The sequence below is a fragment of the Eutrigla gurnardus genome, assembly GCF_963514095.1.
Source record: "Eutrigla gurnardus genome assembly, chromosome: 20".
Lineage (NCBI taxonomy): Eukaryota > Metazoa > Chordata > Actinopteri > Perciformes > Triglidae > Eutrigla > Eutrigla gurnardus.
Genome location: NC_139931.1, coordinates 158373 through 182041, shown reverse-complemented (window position 1 = coordinate 182041; position 23669 = coordinate 158373). Strand labels below are relative to the sequence as shown.

Genomic DNA, 23669 nt, shown 5'->3' with positions numbered 1-23669 from the left:
CAATCAGGACATTTTTGTAAACGTATATGAAGAACATGGATTTGGGAGGAGCAGCAGCTTTAAGGTATGAGACCTGAGCCAAACATTCTCTGCTATAAAGGAGCCTGAAAGGAGGAGGACGGCCTGCACAAACGCACAAAAGGCAAAAGTCAAGAAAAGGAAACAAAGGACGAGAGAGAGAGGATGAATCTCCTGGAGGACTCAGATCCAGATCCAAACATCTGGATTGAGGCACTCAGCAGGACAAACATGGACTAGTGGTTTAATAGATTAATTGAGAATGAGACCCAACAGATCTGCGGCCTGAGGCAACCAGATGGGAAGTTTGGGATTTAAGGCGTCAGCAGAGTGGTGGCTGTCCGATGGCGGCGGAGCCATGTCCTGTTTGACAGCTGAGACGCTCCGCTCGTAAATCAGGATGCCCCCACCCCGGCTCTTAAAGCCCCATCACGGGGCCACATTCTTCACCGCTATGGAGGACAAACCCCCGAAGCTCCTCCGCTTCTATCTGACTTTATTTCTGAGTGTTGATGAAGTGTCACCCGCTTTCACCCTTGTATGCAGAGTATGTAGCAGCTCCACCCACGACTGACACTGATATCTGGTCAAGGATCCCTCAGAGGGAGGCTACTGTGCAGATGGCTCCACCTCAGTGCAGAGTCATAGCGTCCTCCTGTGGAAGGGAGGATAATCATCATGACCCCCCCTCCCATTGAGAGGATGCTTCCTGCACACAAATTATCTCCTAAATCATCTTTCCATCACTCACAACCAACGGTTCATTTAAGGCAAAGAGACCCGTGATGGGGGGGGGGGGATTTGGGGAGGGGGGAGTGGGGGGCTCAGAGCACCAAGCTGTTGTATTAATCTGCACATTTTCTCCGATGACGCAAAAGACTGACTTTGCCTCCCGTCCCCTCTTCTTCATCTCCACATCCCTCCTCTCCTCCTCTCAGGTCTCTCCCGATGCCTCTTGTCAGATGGGAGACAGCGTCACACAGCAGGTAAGCCCATATATATATAGTACATATATATATATATATATATATATATATATATATATGTATATATATATATATGTATATATATGTATATATATATATGTATGATGAGTTACAGCAGCATTGTTTCAGTCTGCTTTAAAGAGCTTCCAAGGCGTCTGTCGGCCAAATGAGAAGTTGGATTTACTGTACAGAGCTGTGTGAAATTCAGTCCTGCTGAGAGAGAGAGGGGGAGAGAGAGGGAGAGAGAGAGAGAGAGGGAAGAAAGAGGGCGAGAGGAGAAAGTTTATAAATAGCAGAGCTTTGCGAGGGTGAAGAGAGCAGATGTGATAGACAGTCTGTGCTTAAGAAGTTCAAAACAACAGATTAATACATTCGATTATCGTCTGAGAGAGAGAGAGAGAGAGAGAGAGCCTGACATGTGTGGAAACACACAGATGTGGAGTAAATCACACACACACAAGCTCATGTTTTCTCTCACTCACACTCCGTGTTCACCCAATCACACACACTCACAGAGCTGCTCTCTGACAGCTGCTGGCTGCTTCCCGCTGGCACACAAGTCACTTTATCATCCATGAAATGTGTAGTCAATTAACCAATCAGCTGCTCAGCGCAAAAATAATAACACCTTTCAGTCAAAAAACGATGTTTCCAGCTTCTCAAATGTGATGATTTGCTGCTTTTTCAGTGTAAATTCATTATTTTGGGCATTTTAATACTGAAAAACTATTTTCCCCTGAAGGCATCTCCAGCTATTGTATTTTATTTGGGTCCAGCGTGCTGACCTGGGTGCTGATCCGGGTCCAGGGTACTGACCTGCGTACTGACCTGGGTCCAGCGTACTGACCCGGGTCCAGGGTACTGACCCAGTTGCTGACCTACGTACTGACCCGGGTCCAGGGTGCTGACCCGGTACTGAGGTGCGGATGGACGCAGTGGCGTCCACATCTGATTGACTCTGACCTTCACTGAGAGGGTTAAAAACACGGTGTTTAACCGTCCTGCCGCCGAGCTGCTGAGCCAGGCATCATCACACACGTGTTTGATGGCAGCTGTGAATATGTTGAAGGACTTACTTATATGTTTATATGTGTGTGTGTGTGTGTGTGTGTGTGTGTGAGGAGAGATTACTGCTGCATATTAGTGATCTAACATCCTTGTATGATATTACTTCCTGTCGGCCGTTATCGCCGTAATGCACAGCAAACAAGCAGAACCAAGAAATCTACTGCTTCCAGTCAATACATCGGATACCTTCAATGAATTGCCTTAAATGTACTTCTAACATCATATTAAAGAACCATTACTCCTTTTTGTTAATAGAATGAGAGCAAAATCTGCTGAGATATAATTTAGAATCAGAATATTTCACCAACCTGATTCATAGTGAACCTGCAAGAGGAACCCAACCCTGTAAACCACAATACACTCAGCAACCATGTCCGATTCCTGATTCTGTAATATCAACTATATATGTGACTGTGTTTGGCTCCTGCATTCATTCAATATGATACATATTTTGCATACTGTTATAGTTGGTTAAGGAGGATGGATTTCTGACAGGAGTTTCTGTGGAGCTGTATGTGTGTGTTTGATATGTGAGGAGTGTGTTGTAGAGTTGTACAGTGAGCATCCTCATCTCCCTCTGCTGAACCAGGGAGGATGGAGGGGGGGGGGGGGGATTACATCTCGATCCCTTTGCAAAGCTCACACCAAACAATCAACCCTTGGAAATAATCCTCTGAGACACACAGTTACACACACACACAGATGTCTGTAGACAATACATTTCAATGCACTTGATTTAGAATCTACATGTTCCAGTAGTTTAATGATGATCTGTAAATATAATAACATAAGAACATGGATAAATAAAATCAAGGGAGTCAGGATGTTGATGTTTCGATGTTCCACATATGAAGAGAAACTGTTGGCTTGTAAGCTGATGGCTGTCTGATAGAACACAGTTGAAGCTTGTAAGCACTGTAAGTTAATATCAGAGGGGGGGGGGGGGCTGTGTATGTATAGGCAACGTGCATCTGTTTGATCTCTTGGATGTACATCAGCGATTGGCTGGTGACCTGGTTGGATGGTTGAGGGGGGTTAACGCTGCCGAGCCTTTCCACAGCCGCACCGAGGTGAGCGGCGAGCTGCTCTTCATGGTTACGCTGCACCTTCGTCTTCGCCATCTCGGGCTCATTTACAGCTTCTGGGAGATTAACTCATTGTGTCATCGGCCTTCCTAGAAACCATGACGATTAAGAAGATGTGTCGTAAGTACATTACTGCGTGTGGACGACTGATTGTGATGATGTGATGTTAGCACGCAACGCGTAGGTCACCATCACACATCTGATGGACTGGGAGGGTTTTTAGATTCAGGACCCTGATTTCTATCCGGTCCACTACACTTAGAAAGTCACTTTCTGTCTTTTGAAGTCTACCTTCCGCTCTCATCGCCCCAACATGTGTTTCCAAAGCTCCCTCTCAAAGACCAGGCTTCCCTTCAAAGGGGGCGCCTCCTGGTCCACAGCCTACCTGGCAGAGTAGAATACCTGTGTCATGTTACTATGAAATCCAGGATTTACTGTAAGCCGCCTGAACCACAACGGTGTGAACCCGCTGACTTGGGTTGCTGTGTTTTTATTTGGTGATGCCGGCCTGTAATGTGATGTGCCAGGCGTTCTCTAGCTAGTCCTTCCTCTGATCACGTTCCTATAAACTGCACTCTGGTTTGTACTTTTCAGGCAAGACATTAGAAATGTAGAGTCTGTAAATAGTTTCCGTCCAGGAGGAGCCGCTTCCTCGAGGCCAGCTACGTCGTGTCTCAAGGCGGCTCTGACATTTCCTGGAGCAGGAAAAAAGTAATCTGTCCGTTGGGGAAGGAAGACGGATTTGCAGAGCAGCTTCAGGTCCTTGAGTGTGTCCTTGCAGCTTATAACTCGCACAGCACATGCTGTTGCTTCATTATTTCAGGGCTCCATCTGACCTGCTCAGGAAACAAAGGTTTAATATCCAGCTTTGACTGCCAGAGAGGACGACAATCATCCTTATTCTGACTCTGACACCATGTGACCGGGGGGCTTAAATTGCCATTTAATGCATGTACATGGGGGGCCTGGTAACACGGTACTAGTATCAAATGTACTCCAGACACGCCGAGGGATCCTGTTTGTGGCCCGATCTAGGGAAAAAAGTGACGATTGTGTGGAGAAATGGCCTTTTGAACACGAGAGATGGCTGCTAGCAGCTAACAGTGCTGACGGAACGTTTTAATGTGGGGAGGGGGAATGGAGGGTCCATCACACTTCTACAACAACAACAGCGGGGGTCATGGGTAACGCGTTATCAGTGGTTGTGGGTATAACTTTAAGCTACCCAACCCGACATGGATAATACATCGGGGAGTTCATGAACTTTTCTTGCACATGTGGCCGCAGAATAAAGGTTTGTCCCAAACCAGCCTTTATCCCGGCTTGATGACCTCGATTTCAACGTTGGTTCACGAGGTTCTTTGGGATCTCATTTGCCCGACATGTTTACAGGAGCTCAACAACCTTCAGAGAAAGGGGTCTAATCCCTTTTTAGTGATTTTAAAAATCACAAACCATGATCTTCCCACCTGGTTAATGGGTTCAATAAAAGGTCTGAGGTGAAGATCCCCCCGTCCCACCCTCTTCGACAGCTATGCAACTGGAGCGTATGTGTCGGCTGATGTTACCAAACAATGATGATGCTAAGAATGACCTAAGGATTGAAAAGAGGATTTGTGAAGACTCTAACAGTGGAAAACCCTCCTCCCCCCTCCCTCCTCGATACTCCACACACACTGAGGATTATATGTTTGCAATAGAGACCTAGGAGGGACACTCTCCGCCCCCGAAATATACTATTTCAGATCACGCTGGCAATCCGACTTTGTGCCCGGACCAGAGACTAGAAAGGGGGCAGCGGTATGGCCGGAGGGTGGAGGTGAAAGCGTGAGAGCTGAAACCGACTAGTAGGTAAGGTTTTTTTTGTCTACTGTACTTTCCAACTGTGTCCCTGCTGCTGCAGAGAAAACACCATCCGCTCAGTTGATGGATTATAATCAGTCTGATTGCAATTGTCTCACAGAGTCAGACTATTTGTAAATGTGACATTCAAACTCGTGACGGGGATTTGGCGTGAAACGCTGCTCTCAAGATGTGTTTATATAGGATTAATGTTGACGGTGGGGTCTCTGCTGAGCAGCAACCTGCCGTCTTATTGGACAGTCGGACACATTCGGTTGACTCCGATGACTTTGCCTTGGAGGGAAAATGTGATTGGCCTCCTCGACGATGGCGTGTTGACACACAGGAGCTAAAGTAGACTTTGACGGATGATTATTAACAGTTTATTAGCTGCTGGCTGTTTGCCAACGCAAAGCAACGTGGCTTTAGGGTGCAAACATGATGGATGTGGACTTCTACACAGGTTGTACACCTGTTTCCGTATTTAGCTGCATCCTTTTCTGATTGTTCATCCCGCTGAATTACATCCGGACCGACACTTGAATTCCATCAGAGCCAGATTATCCTTTCTAGCGTGGCGGCAGACAGCCCACCACTCGGCTCCAGACTCATCAGATCTCTCAACCACTATCAGATGGGAGGCTGTTTTTGTGCAAATATTCATGATTGCCAGAGGTCACTTCAGACTTGTTGACCATGGAATTTATGTTTTTTAGTGCAGTATCTCAAAAGCGATTGGATCGCCATAAAACCAAGAGGATGACTCCATATGATTTCACTGAAGCCTTTATTTTATTTCCTGTAGCGCCACCAGCAGGACAAAAGCTTCTCTTCTCCGGAAACGATTGGATGGGTTAAGATGGTACAAACGTTCACATCCTCCTCGGGATGAACATGAATATCTTGATTCCCTGATTTTTCCTCTAGCGCCATCATCAGCACACATTTTGAATTCATCAGTTCTGTGTTTTGTGGATCAAATTCAGCTCCGCCTCTGATAAATGTTAGCACGTTAGCACATTAGTTACCAGCAGTTAGCACCGTGGCCAAATTAGCATCCTGACGTTAGCATTTAGCTCAAAGCACCTTTATTCCTAAGTACTATGGATGTGTAAAGAGAACTGGATAAATTTGACTTCCCGAATATAAATTCAGATAAAATCACCTGGTGATCTTCCAGGGATCTTAGGGGGATCTTCCGGTGATCTTCTGGTGATCCAAGGGCCCAAAAAGTACACTAATGTTTCCTTTCACCCAGACAATAACACTGGATTCAGCAACTTTTACGACTTAATGATTTAATTCAGGGCTATTTAAGTTTTGGTATTGGGAAGTTGATTTACCTAAACATATATATATATATATATTATATGTATATATATATCTGCTGATTGACAGATGTCTCTTTTTTCAATGTAAGTCTATGGGGAAAAGTCTTCTTGGGTCCATTGGCACCATGTGACGGACCACTGGTTGTATGGATTCACCCAATAAGCCACTTTCTACTCAGACCTGCCAGTCTCAGAGGGTCAGCCGGCCGAGGGCCACGTCTCACGGCCCCTAACGCACTCATCCTTTTAGCCCACTCATCATCCGCCGTATCTCTTCCTTTAATCAGCAGCACCGTGGAGCGTAGAGCGTTTCCATTTAGAGGACAGTTTACAGATTACATCTCTCAAAGTTGTTTCTTCATGTTCAGCCGTCGCCGCTGTGTTTGGGTTGCCTGCAGCCAGCTGAGCCTCCCTCTGAACGCTGAGAGGACATTCCTGTTGTGTGACTGAGTGGTAGGTGTCCCCCCCTCCTTTAAGAGCAGAGCCAGAATGGCAGCAATGCGAGTCCTCTCTCGCCCCGTGGAGACGAATGCTTTGTTAAGATAAGTCCATAAACAATCCCGAGTCTTCACATCTGATGAATCGGTTCGAGAAGCCAGAGGGTGCATCATTCAGCAACACCGAACGCTGTGCAGGCCGGCGTGTGTGATGGATGATGTTGAAGCATGTGTGTTTGCTCCCAGCGGGTAAAAAAAACCCTGGTCTCCCCCTCCCGCCGTCTCCCAACAGGCAGGATGACAAACCAGTCGACAGCCAACCAGTCCAACGCCAACAAGAAGGAGGAGAGCCAGCGAGATGACAACACGGACGTCGGGTATAAAGATGCGGGTCACTGCAGCCGCAACACGCACAACCTGCTGCTGGGCCTCACCGTCATGGGTACGAGGGCCGGGGATCTCCGTCCGGCTGTTATTACATGAGTTTAACTACATCTCAGCTGAGTTTTTGGTTACACTTCATTTGTTTTATTTGTTCATCAATATTTGTGCTGCAGTGAATATGATCACCTGACTAGACGTACAGGCTCTGTGACGGTTCTCCCTCCAGACGTCTTCGGCTTGACTCCGCCTCGCTAAACACTGCTATGTTTCTGCATCGTCAGAAATAAAAAGCCACGTGGGCTATTTTTGGCGGCCATTTGTCTCCCAGATTAAAACCCACATTTAAAGCTGTTTACATTCCAGGAGATGGTTCTCATTAGTCTGACATGTCCATGAACAGGGGGCTTTACAACATATCTGATATTTAATTAATTTTCATTAACTTTACATTAACCAAGAGCACAACAGTAGCAGTTATATTAACTTATTTTACGTCACAATTGATACTTAAGTTATTTGATCCAAATACATGAATCTCACAATATTTAAATCAACATTATTTGTTTTCTCCCTTCTTTTCCCTCCCTCTTCTCTCCTCCCACCTAATCCTGTCATTTCCTTCCCTTCCGTCCCTCTTTTCTTCTCCTCTCCTTTCCTCCACTCTTCTCCTTCCCTCTTTTCTTCTCCCCTCCTCTCTTTTCCCCTTTGCTTTCCTCCCCTACCATCTCCTCTTTTCCTCTCCTTTCCTCCCACCCCCTCCCATCTTTCCCTCGCCCCTCCCCTCCTCCCCTCCCCTCCTCAGGTGTTGTCATGGGAGCGGTGGTCGGGATGCTGCTGCGGTACATGATGGTGAAGGACCCAGCCGCCCTCACGATGGTGTCTTTCCCTGGAGAGATCCTCATGAGGATGCTGAAGATGCTCATCCTGCCTCTGATCATCTCCAGCCTCATCACAGGTGTCTCACTGCACACACACGCTAGTGTAGACAGACAGGTAGCATGCAGCTAGACCGGGTCTCTGAGATCCCTCTACAGAATGACCGAACTTTGAGTGAACTAAACTAACAAACTTAAATGTGAGGCATCTCTAGAGCTGAGGGTCTTCGGTCTGTTTCAGGGCTGGCCGGTCTGGACGCCCGGTCCAGTGGGAGGATGGGCAGCAGAGCCATGGTGTACTACATGAGCACCACCATCATCGCTGCCATCCTCGGGGTCATCCTGGTGTTGGGGATCCACCCGGGGAACCCCAAACTGAGGGGAGGCAGCTCCAGCTCGGCCCCGAAGAACCAGGAGGTCAGCAGTCTGGACGCCTTCCTGGACCTGCTCCGAAACCTCTTCCCCGAGAACCTGGTGCAGTCCTGCTTCCAACAGGTAGCCTCGGCCTATCATATATAATATAATAACCTATATATCGGTCATATTACACTTTATTCAACAGTAACAGAAATGGGATGAAGGACGGGTTCAGTGCCGGTCCAGCGTGACTCCAGGGGTGTTAGGCTTTATATCATTTCAGAAATCTGCATCAATCTAAGTGTATTTAGTGGACAAAACAACCCCAGCTGAAGGTCTATTTAGAGACTTTGTGAGCATCTCCATGACAACCCACTAAACTCTGCTGATGAAGATCACGTGATGTCATTTCCAAGAATATGTTTTTATTATTCAGACTTTTCCCCAATCTTTGCTATTTCTCTTCTTTACACATCCTGATATTCTAAAGTGGCATTAAACTTGTTTCACGTGGACCTGCAGAATACAAGGTATGAACTGAGCGCTCTGACTCAATGAAAGAGCTGTTAACTGCTTCTCTGGAGAACGACTACTTCCTCCAGACACAATGTTTTCTCCATGTGTCGGGATGAATCACCACCAAGGGTTTTGACCACAAAAGGAACCAAAAAAAGACCAAAGGTGCAGATGTGTGGCCTTTGAAGTTCAGTTAAAGAGTTAATGTGAATACAAGCAGAGCTGTTAGGTCAAATCTGTCAGGCTCAGGTTAAATGGAAAGGAAATGATAGAAATAACCAGAAGAATGTGAATCCTCGGTTACAGGAACGGTTTGAGGGTTTGACGAGACCACCGTTTATCCAAGCTGGTCATTTTGAAACCGATAATCCATGTCTCAATCATGGTGTGACCTCGCCGTCGTGTCTGCGTGTGTGTGTCTGAATGATTAGAAGGACTGGTCCAGGGTCAGCCCTTCTAATCTCTTTACATCTGTAATGCTACATCTTTATTTACGGCGGCGAGGCATCTGCTGGTGGACAGGAAGAAATGCTGGAGCACCAGCTTATAGGCTCTCTGCTTCTGCCTGTGGTCTCTCTCTCTCTCTCTCTCTCTGTTTTACTGCTTCTTTTGTTTGGACTCATCAGGGATTCATTGAAGTCATAAAAGACACAATTGCTTTTGCAGGAAGGACTCGTCCTCCTTTCAACCTTTTTGTCTCCCCCTTTCTTTTCTGTTTTATTTCCCTTTGTTGTCATCATGTGAGAATCTCTTGTTCCCTGTTTTCTTGCCTTTTTCTGTTTAAACAAAGAATCTGGGTGTGTTGTGCCACTGCCAAGCTTTTTGTTTTCTCTCTCTCTCACGTACAAACGTTGTAAACATCATGGTTTTCTAGTTTTCTGGCTGAGTTGGACGTTGATGAGCGTGAATGTGCCTGCAGGTTCAGACGGTGCTGAAGACGGTGTCGGTCGCAGCACCGAACCAGACGGAGGCCGTCATCGTGAGCCGGAAGAAGCTGGAGTACAAATGGGGGATGAACGTCCTCGGTGAGACACAGACACGTGGTATATTTTCATATATATATCATATCATAATGACGCTTCCTATCCTTCCTTCAGGCTTGATCGGCTTCTTCATCGCCTTCGGGATCTGCATGAGCCGGATGGGCGTGCGAGGGAAGGTCATGTGCGACTTCTTCAACATTCTCAACGAGATCATCATGACGATGGTTTCAATGATCATGTGGTCAGTGCCCCCCCCCCCCCCCCCCCCCCCACTGTGTGTGTTTGTGTGCAGGCATGCTCAACATGTGTGTTTTGGTTCTGCATTGCTTCGGCGTCCTGGGCGATGCCACACACGGAGGTGACAGTGATGATGGATACGGCGAGACAGACGTTATTGTGGGAAACGCCATCGAGGACTGAAGGGAGGGAAAAGGGAGTGAAGGACGAGGACAGATGGGAACGGAGGGAGAGAAGACAGAGAGAGGGTTTCCCTGGCACATGCTGGATTCCTCGGATTTCCGGGAGTAGCAGGAGCCAGGGCCCAGGGCCGAGCCGGGTGGAAGATCTCCAAAGGGTAATGGATCCGACTGCAGAGGAGCCACTTGGAAAGCAGATGCGGGGGGGGGGGGGTGGAAAGACGTCCTGCCTTGAGGCTTCGCAGGACCCCAAACTAGTCGCACTCGGAGGGCAGGAAGGGGTGGAAGGAGCGGGGTGAGGAGAAACAGCAGGGATGCTTGTGTTGTCGTCTGCATGTGCAGCTGGACACCAAAGGAATCGTGTCCTTGTTCGTATCACTCCACTGTATAAACAGATTACTCACGGGCCCATGGAGCTCGCCAACACAGAGTACAGTGTATACAATAACACGTATCACACATCCATCACATCACATGCACGCCACGCTCCACCAAACAACTGTCAGGGGATGCCAGGCAGCACAGCTGACCTGAGAGCAGCACTGACCTGAGAGCAGTGCTGACCTGAGAGCAGCGCTGACCTGAGAGCAGCACGCAGCTGACCTGAGAGCAGCACGCAGCTGACCTGAGAGCAGTGCTGACCTGAGAGCAGCACGCAGCTGACCTGAGAGCAGTGCTGACCTGAGAGCAGTGCTGACCTGAGAGCAGCACAGCTGACCTGAGAGCAGCACGCAGCTGACCTGAGAGCAGCACTGACCTGAGAGCAGCACAGCTGACCTGAGAGCAGCGCTGACCTGAGAGCAGCACAGTTGACCTGAGAGCAGCGCTGACCTGAGAGCAGCACACAGCTGACCTGAGAGCAGCACAGCTGACCTGAGAGCAGCGCTGACCTGAGAGCAGCACAGTTGACCTGAGAGCAGCGCTGACCTGAGAGCAGCACACAGCTGACCTGAGAGCAGCGCTGACCTGAGAGCAGCACACAGCTGACCTGAGAGCAGCGCTGACCTGAGAGCAGCACAGCTGACCTGAGAGCAGCGCTGACCTGAGAGCAGCACAGCTGACCTGAGAGCAGCCGGCCACCTGCCACCGCCGCCGGCCGCCGCCGGCCGCCGCCGGCCGCCGCCTTGACTCGCAGCAGGAGAAATGAGCTTCAAGGGGAACACGGCTTTAATTCATTGAGTTTTCCCAGAAGGCAACAACTGCCCTCCGACGCTGGAAACCAGAGATCCAGGAATGTGTCACGTCCTCTTGGAGCCGAGCGTCCCTTTGACGGTGGATTGAGATGAACGAGGTGTTGGCCTGACGTCTCACGCAATATAATAACTTAACTCGACTTAAACTGGTGAATGCATCCCTCTCTCAGTCTCTAGGACCGCCATTAATGATCATTTTCATCATTTTAGCTTCAAGAACAATCAGAAAATGATCTGCTAAAGCCTGAAGTTTATATGGTGAGAATATTTGTTTTGATTGATTGATCCATTTATTTATTTGTATTTTTTGATGGCCTTTTCAAGTTTGAGCATGAATGCCAGATGATTTAGGACCTAAGGATTCATTTTAAATGAAAACGTTGATTAAATGATCGACAGGAAAAATCATCCAGAACTATCTTTACAATTGACTTGTGAAAATCCTTTTTCAAGCAAAAATGACTCATTTTTCATTGTTCCAGCTTCCTGAATGTGAATATTCGCTGCTTTTCTTGGTATTTATATTATAATATGCTGAATGTATTTGTGAATAACACCTGTCTGATTATTTTTATTCTGATTATTAGTATTCTAATGTAAACATCCCCGTGCGTTCAGGTACTCTCCGATCGGCATCGCCTCCCTGATTTCGGGGAAGATCGCCGCCATCGGGGACCTGGAGGTGGTTGCCCGGCAGCTGGGCATGTACATGGTGACGGTCATCGTGGGCCTGATGATCCACGGCGGCCTGATCCTGCCCGCCATATTCTTCGCCATCACCAGAAAAAGCCCGTTCACGTTCTACCACGGGATCTTCCAGGCCTGGATCACGGCTCTGGGCACGGCCAGCAGGTAGGACCGGCTGTGTGTGTGTGTGTGTGTGTGTGTGTCTCGCGTTTCTTAACACATGTGTGTCACATGTTTCTTTTACATCTTTTCCTCGAGCAGCTGCCCTTCTTCCCTGTGATTGATCGCCGCGGCCTGCCTCTCGCTTTCCAGCTATTTCAGGTTAAATCTGAAACGGCTGAAGGCAACCAAGAAAAATGTCACTATTTAAACCCGGAGCCAAATGTGTGTAAGCGCCCGGCTCTCGTGGACAAGTCCATGTCGGACAGATCCCGTGGATTAGTCTCTGTATCCCGGCCCGGCTCGGCCCGGCCCGGGAGTCTCTGCATCGCCAACTGAAAACCAACTGTCATTTTGGCACATTACTGAGGCTTTAGTGAATATGGGTAATCCTATCAACGTTTTCTCTAATTACATTATGACCCGAGCTTAGCAGGGCCAGGCATCAGATTCCTTTAATTCACATGCTGGAGGATTGTAGCAGCGGCCCACGCCAGCTGTCAGGAGGAGGCTGTCGGCCGACTCACATTTCCACATTTGTTTTTTTGGTTCTCTCCCGCCTCCCCTCCCCCCTCCCCTCCATCCTCACCTCCACACGTCTGTTGTTCACCACCTGTCTACCTATCTGATATCCTTCAGCAGACACTCTTCCTTTTAACGCGTTTCTTCTCCTCTCAGTGCAGGAACGCTGCCCGTCACCTTCCGCTGCCTAGAGGAAAACCTGAAGATCGATAAGCGCGTGACTCGCTTCGTGCTGCCCATCGGCGCCACCATCAACATGGACGGCACGGCGCTGTACGAGGCCGTGGCCGCCATCTTCATTGCCCAGATGAACGACATCGCGCTGGACACGGGACAGATCATCACCGTCAGGTAAGAACACGTGGTTCAATGTTCACACGGCGATGCTTCAGTCCTCGGTTCAGAACTACGAGGCTGGAGCCCTTCAGGAGAAGAAGACGTGATGATGATGCGTCTCTAAATCCAAAAGGACGTCTCTTTCCCTGAAAATGCTACATTGTCTCCAACAAAGGAAACAAAAAGATAAAAAGAAGTTTAACTCCCAGGTTTAGCATTCAGCCGTCTTCCACTCTGGTCTCAGCTCTTAGTGCTTTCTACAACATTATGGACCCTGATGACATCACCAGTAACCCTCGTGATGTCATCATATTCTGTATACACCCCCCACCTTCAAAATGACCCGCCAAAATAAAGCAGCTTATTTGAATGTTAAACACAGAATGGATTTTGCCTGAAGTAAAACAACTTGTCATTCACCACAGATTGTTTATTTTGGATTTATTCATTTTTGCTAGTGAACAATGTGACTGTTATGACAATATTAGTACCTTTTTTTTGTACAGTTTACATGGAAATATGGATTTAGTTAGAACCATCAAACATCTGTTTAACTTAATGCAACTAAGTGGCATCACATCGAAAGGATGTTGCTTTTAAACGTTGCATTACAACGTCGGTGCGTTCCAACACAAAACAAGTTCCACGTGACCCCCGTCGCCCCGACGATGTCCCGTCTCTGAGGCTGCAGCAGAAACCATCGGGTCTGATTCGGACCAGACTCGGGTTACAAATGACACTCAGCACTTTGAACCTGGTTATTCTGCGTCTTTTCATCTGCAGCCGTTTGCCACCAAATTCCTCCCAAAATCACATTTTCAAACATGAAAATTGTTTTGATGGGATATCAAAACAAAAGAACGATGACCCGCTGTGGAGGGAAACCTTCCTCGTATGCGTGAGCGTCTTGCTGCCTTTGAGGTGGCCTCGGGGGTCGATGATAAATCTGATTTTTTATCTCCTGCATGACCAGTCCTCGTCTGGCTGTCTCGCTGCCAGTCCGCTCTTGTTCTGTTCGTCTGGGTGTGTGGATGTTTTATTTCTGGTTGCCGGCCCGTGAAGACGTTTCCTCAGTTGTCAGCTGCTGGGATGGAAGAAGGGTTTGGGGTTTCTGAGGGGGCGGGCTCGCTGCTGGACTCCACGGAGAGATCCTGCAGGGCCTCCGAGGCCTCCTGCACCGCCACGCTCTCCTTGAATCATTCTGGTAATAAGATCCATGTGTTGGTGATGATTAGCGCTGCAGTCGGTCAGGGAAGGATTGACATGTAGAGAGCAGATGAACGTCGCACAGGAAACAGGCCTGAAGTCACATCTGGGACCCGCATGAACAACTGATAATTCCTCTAATTGCAAACATGTCATGTTCCTGCGAGCAGTAAAGATTTAAAGCTGGGAACATAAAAGAAGGCAGGCAACATCAAGAGATTTGGGTTTTTTTGTTTGGACATTTTTTTTCTTCTTTACATACCACTTTCATACCAACGTCGCACGAACTATGTGGTGAAAGGAACTTGTGTAAATATCCGTTTGTTACATGAGTCTTCGTGCTAAACGGGCACATCAATAACTTCATTTGAATGCATTTAGTTCACGTAAAACATCGGGCACTACGTACAAACCTTTTGTATCTAGTGGAAGTCTGAGGATTCTTCCAGATGGTAGAAGGATGGAAACAATCAAAGCATCATAACTGTTTGCGATAAAGTTTCCATGCTCTGACAATTATTTTAGACACAATGAACACCTCATTGAGGCAAAAATACTGTGTTTGACCTCGAGAGATAAAAGAGAACGTGAGCTCAGAACCAGAGGGCCCAACTCCAGCGTCCCAGAAGTCCAAGAAAACCGAGAAGTTAAACCACCTGCGTTCTCTCTGCTGTCCACCAGGGGGCGATACACTCTGATTGCAAACTGAAACTTCTCTCTTGTATTATCTCAGTAAACATTGTAAACATGAGTTTATGGTCTCAATCTCTAGCTTCAAGTCTTCTTCAATCCAGCATGATGTTCATTTAGTACATTATGGTCCATTTAGAGTCCACCAGACCAGAAAGCAGGGGATGCTTTAGGGGGCGGGGCTTACCTGCTGATTGACAGGTCCATTTAGAGTCCACCAGACCAGGAAGCAGGGGATGCTTTAGGGGGCGGGGCTTACCTGCTGATTGACAGGTGCTTTAGGGATGATATGGAGAGAATCAAACATCACGAGGACGATATGTGAGGCAGCTCATTGGTTTTGATAAATAATCATCAGTAATGTGGATATCATGACTAAGCAAATAACAGCTAGAAGAGTCTTTACTGTAATACAACTTTTAAAACAAAGATGATACTTAACCATATTACAATATTCTGATATTCTAAGATGATATTGGTAATGATATCAATCTATTGCTCCAACGTTGTGTTTCTGACTTACACCTTCACATCTTTTTCTTGTGTCTCAGAATCATTATTCTGATGTCACATTATGTCATGTTAAAGTAACCCTTCCATAAATCAACGTTAACCCTCTAGGAATCCCTATAGCCGGTTATCATCCCGCTTCTAAACCTTAACAATAACGCTGGAACATTTGCAAGGATTAGACTTTGAAAACAAGAAATATGAGCTGGAGATCCTGTATTGAAAACACAGGTGTGGAAATGGCATTTTGAATATAAAGTTATAATTTGACACACTCTTTAGTGGTTTTAGACTCATTTTATCCATCGACCCAAATATCTAGACCACAACACAAAGATCAGCTGGTGGATTCTTCAGGTGAAGTGGGATCTGATGCCTTCAGGGCCTCGGACCAGTTGATCGTGTTTATTGGCCGACAATCAGCTGACGGTGAAGGCGGCTGGTGAGAGGTCGTTATTCTCCATTTCTGTTTGAGTGTTTAATGACGTGTTAAACTCTGTCAGGGGGCGACTGCGGCAGGAATCGAACCTATGGCAGCCCCCTCACTCTGAGATCTTCTCCATTAATGCATGTGTTTACGTCCGGTTTGTGTGTGTGTTTCAGAGAGTGAAATAATTGAATTTCCCCCTCGGGGATCAATAAAGTGCGTACCTCCTCTTCCTTCTTCACCTCGTTGAACGACTCGACTGCGTCTGGTTTGGGTTTTTTTTGGTTTTCTTATTACGAACTATCGGCCAACGATCTCGTCTCACGCACTCATATCTGCCCTCTGCCTTCTCTGTGGAGGGTTCAAATGTAGCACCTAACAAAAGTTTGCAGGCGAGGTGGAGTTACGAGCCGCGGTCGTAGAGCAGCGCCTCTCAGCCTCTTGCAACTTAAGTGTCAGCTTTAATGACCGAAATAAATATCCTGCTTCTCCTCAGCATCGCCGGCTGCCATCGGGGCTCCAAATGAACTCAGGGTTTCCTCAACAAACGCCTCGCCGCTCTTTTTTAATGGTTCACAACAGACGCTTCTGGGGGCGTCATGTTTGCAGCTTGTCCGTCCTTCCGTCTGTCCGTCCATCTGCAACGCGATTCCTCAGGAACACCTCCAGAGAAATTAATAATTTACTGCAAAACATCCACTCAGACTCTAAGGATGAACTCGTTAGCATGAACTGAAATGCTAAATAGGATGATTTCACACACAAATCTAGTCTAATGATTAAAATGATGAAGTGATGAGATTGTGGACAGACATGATATATAAACTGCAGTTTATCTGCGTCCGACTACGAGGAGCTGATTCATTTTACTTATGGGAATTCTCCAGCATATTAAGATATTATAAGATTTTTTTTTTTGCATATTTAACCCTCATATTGACATGTGTTGTCCTTCAGTTGACCTCCAGCAATTCAAACCTCCAGAAAAATATTTTAATCAAAATAATTGCATGCTTCAGGTCCTTCATTCTTCTTTGTGGTTAACCTGAATAACCCATTTAATAACCCCCCCCCCCCCCCCCCCCCCCGCCCCTTTATATATACCCAGAATATACAATTGGAAGTTAACACATTCTTTTGTAAATGTGTCCATTTAAGTGTGTACAGAAAAACATATCATCATGTTAATTTATGTTTTACCTTTTAAATCAGGGAAAGTCAGTGAATATAAAGCAAGAACAAAAATGTTATCCATCGTTTTGGAGATTTAAACATTGAATTAAATCTGAAGGTTAACAGCATGTCTGGCTTGGAGCCTCCATCAGGACCTTTCTGTAAATGTTGCCTCCCTGTTCCTCCCCCAGTCTGACGGCCACGCTGGCCAGTGTCGGAGCTGCCAGTATTCCCAGTGCCGGACTGGTCACCATGCTGCTGATCCTGACGGCAGTGGGTCTGCCCACGCAGGACATCAGCCTGCTCATCGCCGTCGACTGGCTGCTGTGAGTCCGCCGTCTGAAAGCTTGGAGGTGTATGAGAGTGTGTGTGTGACCCTTTGACCCTGATCCTGTTTGTGCCCCCCCCAGGGACAGGATGCGCACCTCCATCAACGTGGTGGGCGACTCATTCGGCGCCGGCATCGTGGACCACCTGTCCAAGGCCGAGCTCGCCGAGATCGACGCGGCGGAAATGCAAATGCTCCAGCCGGAGGAGCTGGACTTCATCCCGCCGCCGCCGCTCCTCACAGAGATGGACCTGATGGACCCCCTCAGACCGCCGGAGCTGCCCCCCCGCTCCCCTCGCCCCCCCAAACAAAACCACCATGGCCACATCCTCTCCCAGTCCCAGTCCATCACCTACTCGCCGTCCCGCTCTGTCCGATCTCCGTCACCGCACTCCATCCGCTCCCCCTCCCCGCGCTCCGTCTGCTCCCACTCCCACTCCCCCCGGCCGTTCCGTACCCACTCCCCACGCCTCCTCCGCCGGACGGAGGCCGGCTACTGCGCCCTGCCCAGCCATGACAACCAGGTAACCCCGACGCCACAGGAAACTACACTCACACGTTCATACTTTCAGTTTGCCCTGCAGAGATGCACCACGAATCATCAGCGTATCCTCCAAGTCTGTACCCAGTCTGTTGAGCGTTCCAGTCCCATTTCAGGGGGTCGCCACGTTTCAGGACTACGTACCTGGTCTGGAGAATCATCCTCAGAAACACAGCAGCCTTTTAAACTTGTTTGTGTCACTGCGTTCCAAATCTCACACTTTTTATTGTACGTTTAGTAGCATTTTACCGCAACAAAGTAGGAACCGGCCTCCACAGGAGGAACTCTTAGTCTATGGACAGGAACCGATGGGTCGGCGAGCCCTCGATTAGTTGATTTCATCTAATTTGATTTGATTGAGGGCTGCACGGTGGTCACTGCAAGAGGGTCGCGGGTTCGATTCCCAGGTCGGGTCCAGGTTCCTTCTGTGTGGAGTTTGCATGTTCTCCCTGTGTAAGCGTGGGTTCTCTCCGGGTTCTCCGGCTTCCTCCCACAGTCCAAAGACATGCAGGATGGGGATAGGTTCATTGGTGACTCTAAATGTCCCGTAGGTGTGAATGTGAGCGTGAATGGTTGTCTGTCTCTACATGTCAGCCCTGTGATAGACTGGTTACCTGTCTGTCTCTACATGTCTCCCTGTGATAGACTGGTTACCTGTCTGTCTCTACATGTCGGCCCTGTGATAGACTGGTTACCTGTCTGTCTCTACATGTCTCCCTGTGATAGACTGGTTACCTGTCCAGGTGAACCCTGTCTTCGCCCAATGACAGCTGGGATCGGCTCCAGCCCCCTGTGACCCTAAATACAGGATAAGCGGAAGACAATGGATGGATGGATGATTTGATTGATTCAAGCTAACATGGAGTGTTGTCGCTAACAAGCATTGTAGCTAACGTGAAGCGTTGTAGCTAATAAGCGTTGTAGCTAACTGGAAGCATTGTAGCTAACGTGAAGTATTGTAGCTAAGATGGAGCGTTGTAGCTAACATGGCGTGTTGTAGCTAACATGTAGCACCAGAGTCGGTCATCTATCGGAGATACGTCGACGATTCACTTCTCTGTCCTTAAAAATGATCAAATCTCACTGGTTTGTTCAGCACAAGTAAATTCTCTGACTTTAGTCGTACGAGCTCCACATTCTCACGGCGTGCCTTTGCCCTCAGATTCCTACGATGCCTCGCGCCTACAGAGAGCGGGACCGGGAACGGGAGCGTCTGAGGCGGGAGAGCGAGACGGAGGAGGAGGAGGAGCGAGGCGGGGTTCTGGGTGAAGTGAGTGACGGCGAGGAGAGCGATGACACTGCTTACGACCGGAGGCACGCAATGCCGCCGAGCGACCTGCCGTAACGGGATCTTTACCACCGAAACAAAGCTCCTCCATCGATGTAGTTTCCGTTTCGCGGCTCCTCGAAGTCCACGTGGATTTCTCTTAGACGTATTCTGAGTCCACTGATTAACAAGAACTGTTGCTAGGTGATCGATCAGCTCACAATGTGAGACTCTTTGGTTTGGAGCTTAAATGGAGAGTTGTTCCCCTCGTTTACTCATCGCTGTCTTCATCTGTCATTTCACGACCAAAGTTTAAAAAAACACTCCCGTGTGTCTGAACTCCCTTGAAAAAGAAATTGTGAGTCGATGAGAAAAAGTATCTCGGTGTTTACCAGCCTCTTAACTCACAACCTACCAGTTTTATTAGTTGATCTTTTACCTTTTGCTCAGCTCCTTCTCTTTATGTTCCCCTGGCAGAAGTGAAGAAAATTATGAAACTTAAAGGGATAGTTTCACATTCTGAGAATGGGAGTGAGATGAAAACATAGATGCGACTGCTCATGTCTGGCAGCACCTTTAAAGCTCACTACTTCACATGTTAAAACTATTTTATAGCACGTCATGTGCACAACTGTTTCCTGTCAGGTTCCTGAAGTCACCACTGGTTTCCTGTCTACTGGTCCCAGTCGAGAAACGAGGCCACAATTTGTCCTTTTTATACTTAAACAAAATAAGAGGTCTGAGCCGAGCTAGCTGCTTCCCCCGTTTCAAGTCTTTATGCTAAGCTAAGCTAACCTAGCTGCTAGCTGTAGCTTCATATCTCACGTTGTGTCACAGTTTGTCCTTTTTATACTTAAACAAACAAAATAAAATGGCTGAGCCGAGCTATCTGCTTCCCCCGTTTTAAGTCTTTATGCTAAGCTGAGCTAGCTGCTAGCTGTAGCTTCATATCTCATGTTGTGTCACAGTTTGTCCTTTTTATACATAAACAAACAAAATAAGATGGCCGAGCCGAGCTAGCTGCTTCCCCCGTTTCAAGTCTTTATGCTAAGCTAAGCTAGCTGCTTGCTGTAGCTTCATATCTCATGTTGTGTCACAGTTTGTCCTTTTTATACATAAACAAACAAAATAAGATGGCCGAGCTAGCTGCTGGCTGTGGCATCATATCTTGCGTCGTGTCCATCTTCTCATTTAACTCCCAAACTCCCAGAACTATTCCTGTTAAATAACAACCGAGCAGACGTTATTATTTTTTATAATTCTCTAGCTTGCATCACTCTTCACTCCCCCCCTCTCATCTCGATGTCTATATTGTCTATATCATCTATATCATCTATGGTTTGTATTTTTCGTTTGTGGTCTGGTGTCTGAAATGAAGAGTAATAATAATTAGGCAAAATGCTTGTTTTAATTTTGTTGTATGTTGTAAATTTGACTAGTTTTACTCTTGTTTATCATTCTTAACTGCTGAGTCTCGACTCCACAGGTTCCAGCTCGTGTGTATATTGTACGTAATAAAAAATCTTAGAGATTTATTTAAAATAACTGCTGATTTCTTTTGTGTGTGTGTTTTTTTTTCTGCTTAAATTCAATCTGCGGAGGGGATTTGTGGAGGAAAGGGGGACACACGTCAGGGTTTGGGGACAAAGATATTACTGGACGGGGAAGTTGCAACAGACACACGAGGTCGCGCTTAGAGTCGCCGCTGATGAGACAAAGACACACGGAGATACCAACACAATTAATCCTCTCAGAGGAGAGCGAGAGACAGAGGGAGACAGAGGGATGGGAGGGTGGCAGATGGCCAGAAAGACGTCAATCCTTTTCGTTCTTCCCAGACAGCATAAGGGCATTGTGGGTAATTGCAACCAGCGCTGACGTTGGCTTTAGGTCGCTGCGCGTCAGAGAGGAGAGTCAGGTGGCAAAGCTGCAGCAGGTCGAAGTAAATCTGGAGAAATGTTTCTGAAATTCCCGTTTGTCTGAGGAGATCACTGGGGGGGGGGGGGGGGGGGGGGGGGGGGGGGGTCATAGCTTTAATCATCACCATCGCCATGGAGAGCACGGGTGTGTGTGCGTGTGATATTCACTTCAGCTCAACGCAAATTCTTCAGTATTTAGTTGAATTATGTTACTTTGTTTATGTAATTAATTCAGTTTTTAGTAACTGGAACTCAAAAGAAATTAGTCACGAAAAACACCTTTTTCATGAAAAAACACCTTTTTTCATGAAAAAACACCTTTTTTCGTGGGATAAATAAACTATTAAACTAAATTCTAATCTAAAATGACAAAAAAAACGTCTCCAACTGGACATTTGGACATTTTTTTTTATTGTCTGTGATAGCTTACGACAAACTACTTTCCACTACTTTTGGTGAACCGATGGTTAATAGACCCTATTAATGATAAAGAATGACTGATTTATAACTAAATCATAAGCTTTAGAGTCAGAGCAACTAACGTGGTATAAAGTGTGTGATGGGACTTTCACCACGGTGACCACGGTTAAGGTCAACCACCTTCTCAACTTTACTACGTAGTTTTATGTTGTGACATCCAACAAATATGGTTTTAATGGGTTCGATGGGGTCTGAGTCTGTATTTTGTCTACGCGGTTTATTATAGACTCATATGATGATAATCATATATTCTAATACGTCTAAACATGTGTATGTTGGCTCGCTGTGAGGTGACGGAGCAACGTGGAATGAAAACAAGATAACGTAAGTCATGTTGATCATGTGGATCTTGTTGATCTTGTGGATCATGTGGATCTTGTGGATCATGTGGTCTGAATGAACATGATCACTCTGAGAGGGAAGATTTTTCGGGTCCGCTGACTGTAGGTGACCCAGCAGACCTGGTCCTGGTTTTAAAACCCAGTCTGACATCTAGAGGCAGGATCACTCATCACATGCAGAGCACTGTGTGTGTGTGTGTGTGTGTGTGTGTGTGTGTGTGTGTACAGGAAGTGAGATGTGCAGCCGCCGGCGGCTTCATCCTCTGATGATACTTTGATCACGTTGTTGACACTCGAACACACGGTTCACATCCTGCACCAGAATTTACAAATCTGAGTGGTATAAATGTGATCTTTATTAAATAAAGTAACACACATATTAGATATATACATACACAAGGCCCTCATGTGTCCTCAGGATATATGCAGACCACATCCATGTGGTCTACAACATTCCCTATTGGCCGCCATCAACTCCACTTCCTGTGCCGTACGATGGACTCAAATCCGGCTTCCTGCACTTCTTACTTTTTTACAATTCCAGACACACATTTCCAAACTCCGTAGATTTTTCAGACTATATTCGACTCCGTGACGCCGGTTGCAGACAATGTTTTTGCCTTTACAGTGTCTAACGATGTTTCTTTATCCAAGGAATCCTTCATCGTTAAGGATTCTTTCACATGAAGACAAGAAAAAAAGGTATAAAAACAAATCTGCTGCTCATCCACGTTTTATCTTCCTGATCTGATTAGTTTTAAGTGTGTGTGTGTGTGTGTGTGTGTCTGTGTGTGTGTGTGTGTGTGTGTGTGTCTGTGTGTGTGTGTGTGTGTTTTCGATGAAAAACAGGATTTTTCTATTTTTCCACAGAAATAATCACTGAGGAAAACAAACATTTGATATTTACATGTTCAGTCAGATAATCTTCACCCATGAAGATGAACACCGGTTTTAAATACAGTCACATGACTTCAGGTCACCACCTCTGAGCTAAAGGTGGACTAGTGATCTAGTGATGATGATTTGTAGTCTCACACGAGGGATATTTATGTTGAATATGAAAACTTTTTTTTCACAGCCATCCTTTCAAACGTACAGAAATCTCCAAATCTCCACCCGGACTGCGGCTTGGTGTTCTTGGTGTTCTTGTTGTTCTTGTTGACGTGGCGACGAAGCCGTGAAAGCTTAGTGCCGCCGCTACCGCCACCTCAGAGCATCAGAGTCACAGTGGCGGGAAAATGTCAGCCACCTCTGACCCGGGATCGTCTTCCTCCACACGCCGGCCGCTATCCGTTTCACCGCCGTATGTGACATGTGATCTGGCTCCAGCCCAACTACATGAACTCTTTGTCGTCGCGGTTGCAACACCGCATTTCTGTCATGACTCCGACAAGCATGCGGGCATCGACACCATCACACCAATGTGAGGCGGATTCTAGCATGTCAGCACTTTCCATTGTGACATCACCAGGGTGACATCAGGAAACCGTTACTACGGGGATTACACTAATCTGTGATGTCAATTTCCTTTTTTACATTTTTAGAATTTTGCAGATAACGTGCAAGACCTTGCAGGTTATTTAATAACACTT

At 46.9% G+C, this 23669-nt stretch overlaps 1 protein-coding gene across 2 annotated transcripts; it reads left to right on the top strand.

Annotated features, from left to right (window-relative positions):
* Positions 1 to 4862: 4862 nt before the first annotated feature.
* Positions 4863 to 20832, top strand: slc1a9 (solute carrier family 1 member 9). Of its 2 annotated transcripts, none has more exons than XM_084037404.1 (11): positions 4863 to 5008; positions 7060 to 7209; positions 7954 to 8106; positions 8268 to 8521; positions 9819 to 9924; positions 9997 to 10123; positions 12110 to 12343; positions 13016 to 13210; positions 17393 to 17527; positions 17612 to 18053; positions 19233 to 20832. In XM_084037404.1, exons 2-11 carry the CDS (start codon positions 7065 to 7067, stop codon positions 19413 to 19415), a joined length of 1974 nt encoding a protein of 657 aa, XP_083893530.1. In that variant the 5' UTR covers positions 4863 to 5008; positions 7060 to 7064; the 3' UTR covers positions 19416 to 20832. The 2 variants fall into 2 exon arrangements, with proteins under 2 accessions (XP_083893530.1, XP_083893531.1); XM_084037405.1 differs by having other exon boundaries at positions 4916 to 5004.
* Positions 20833 to 23669: the final 2837 nt, after the last annotated feature.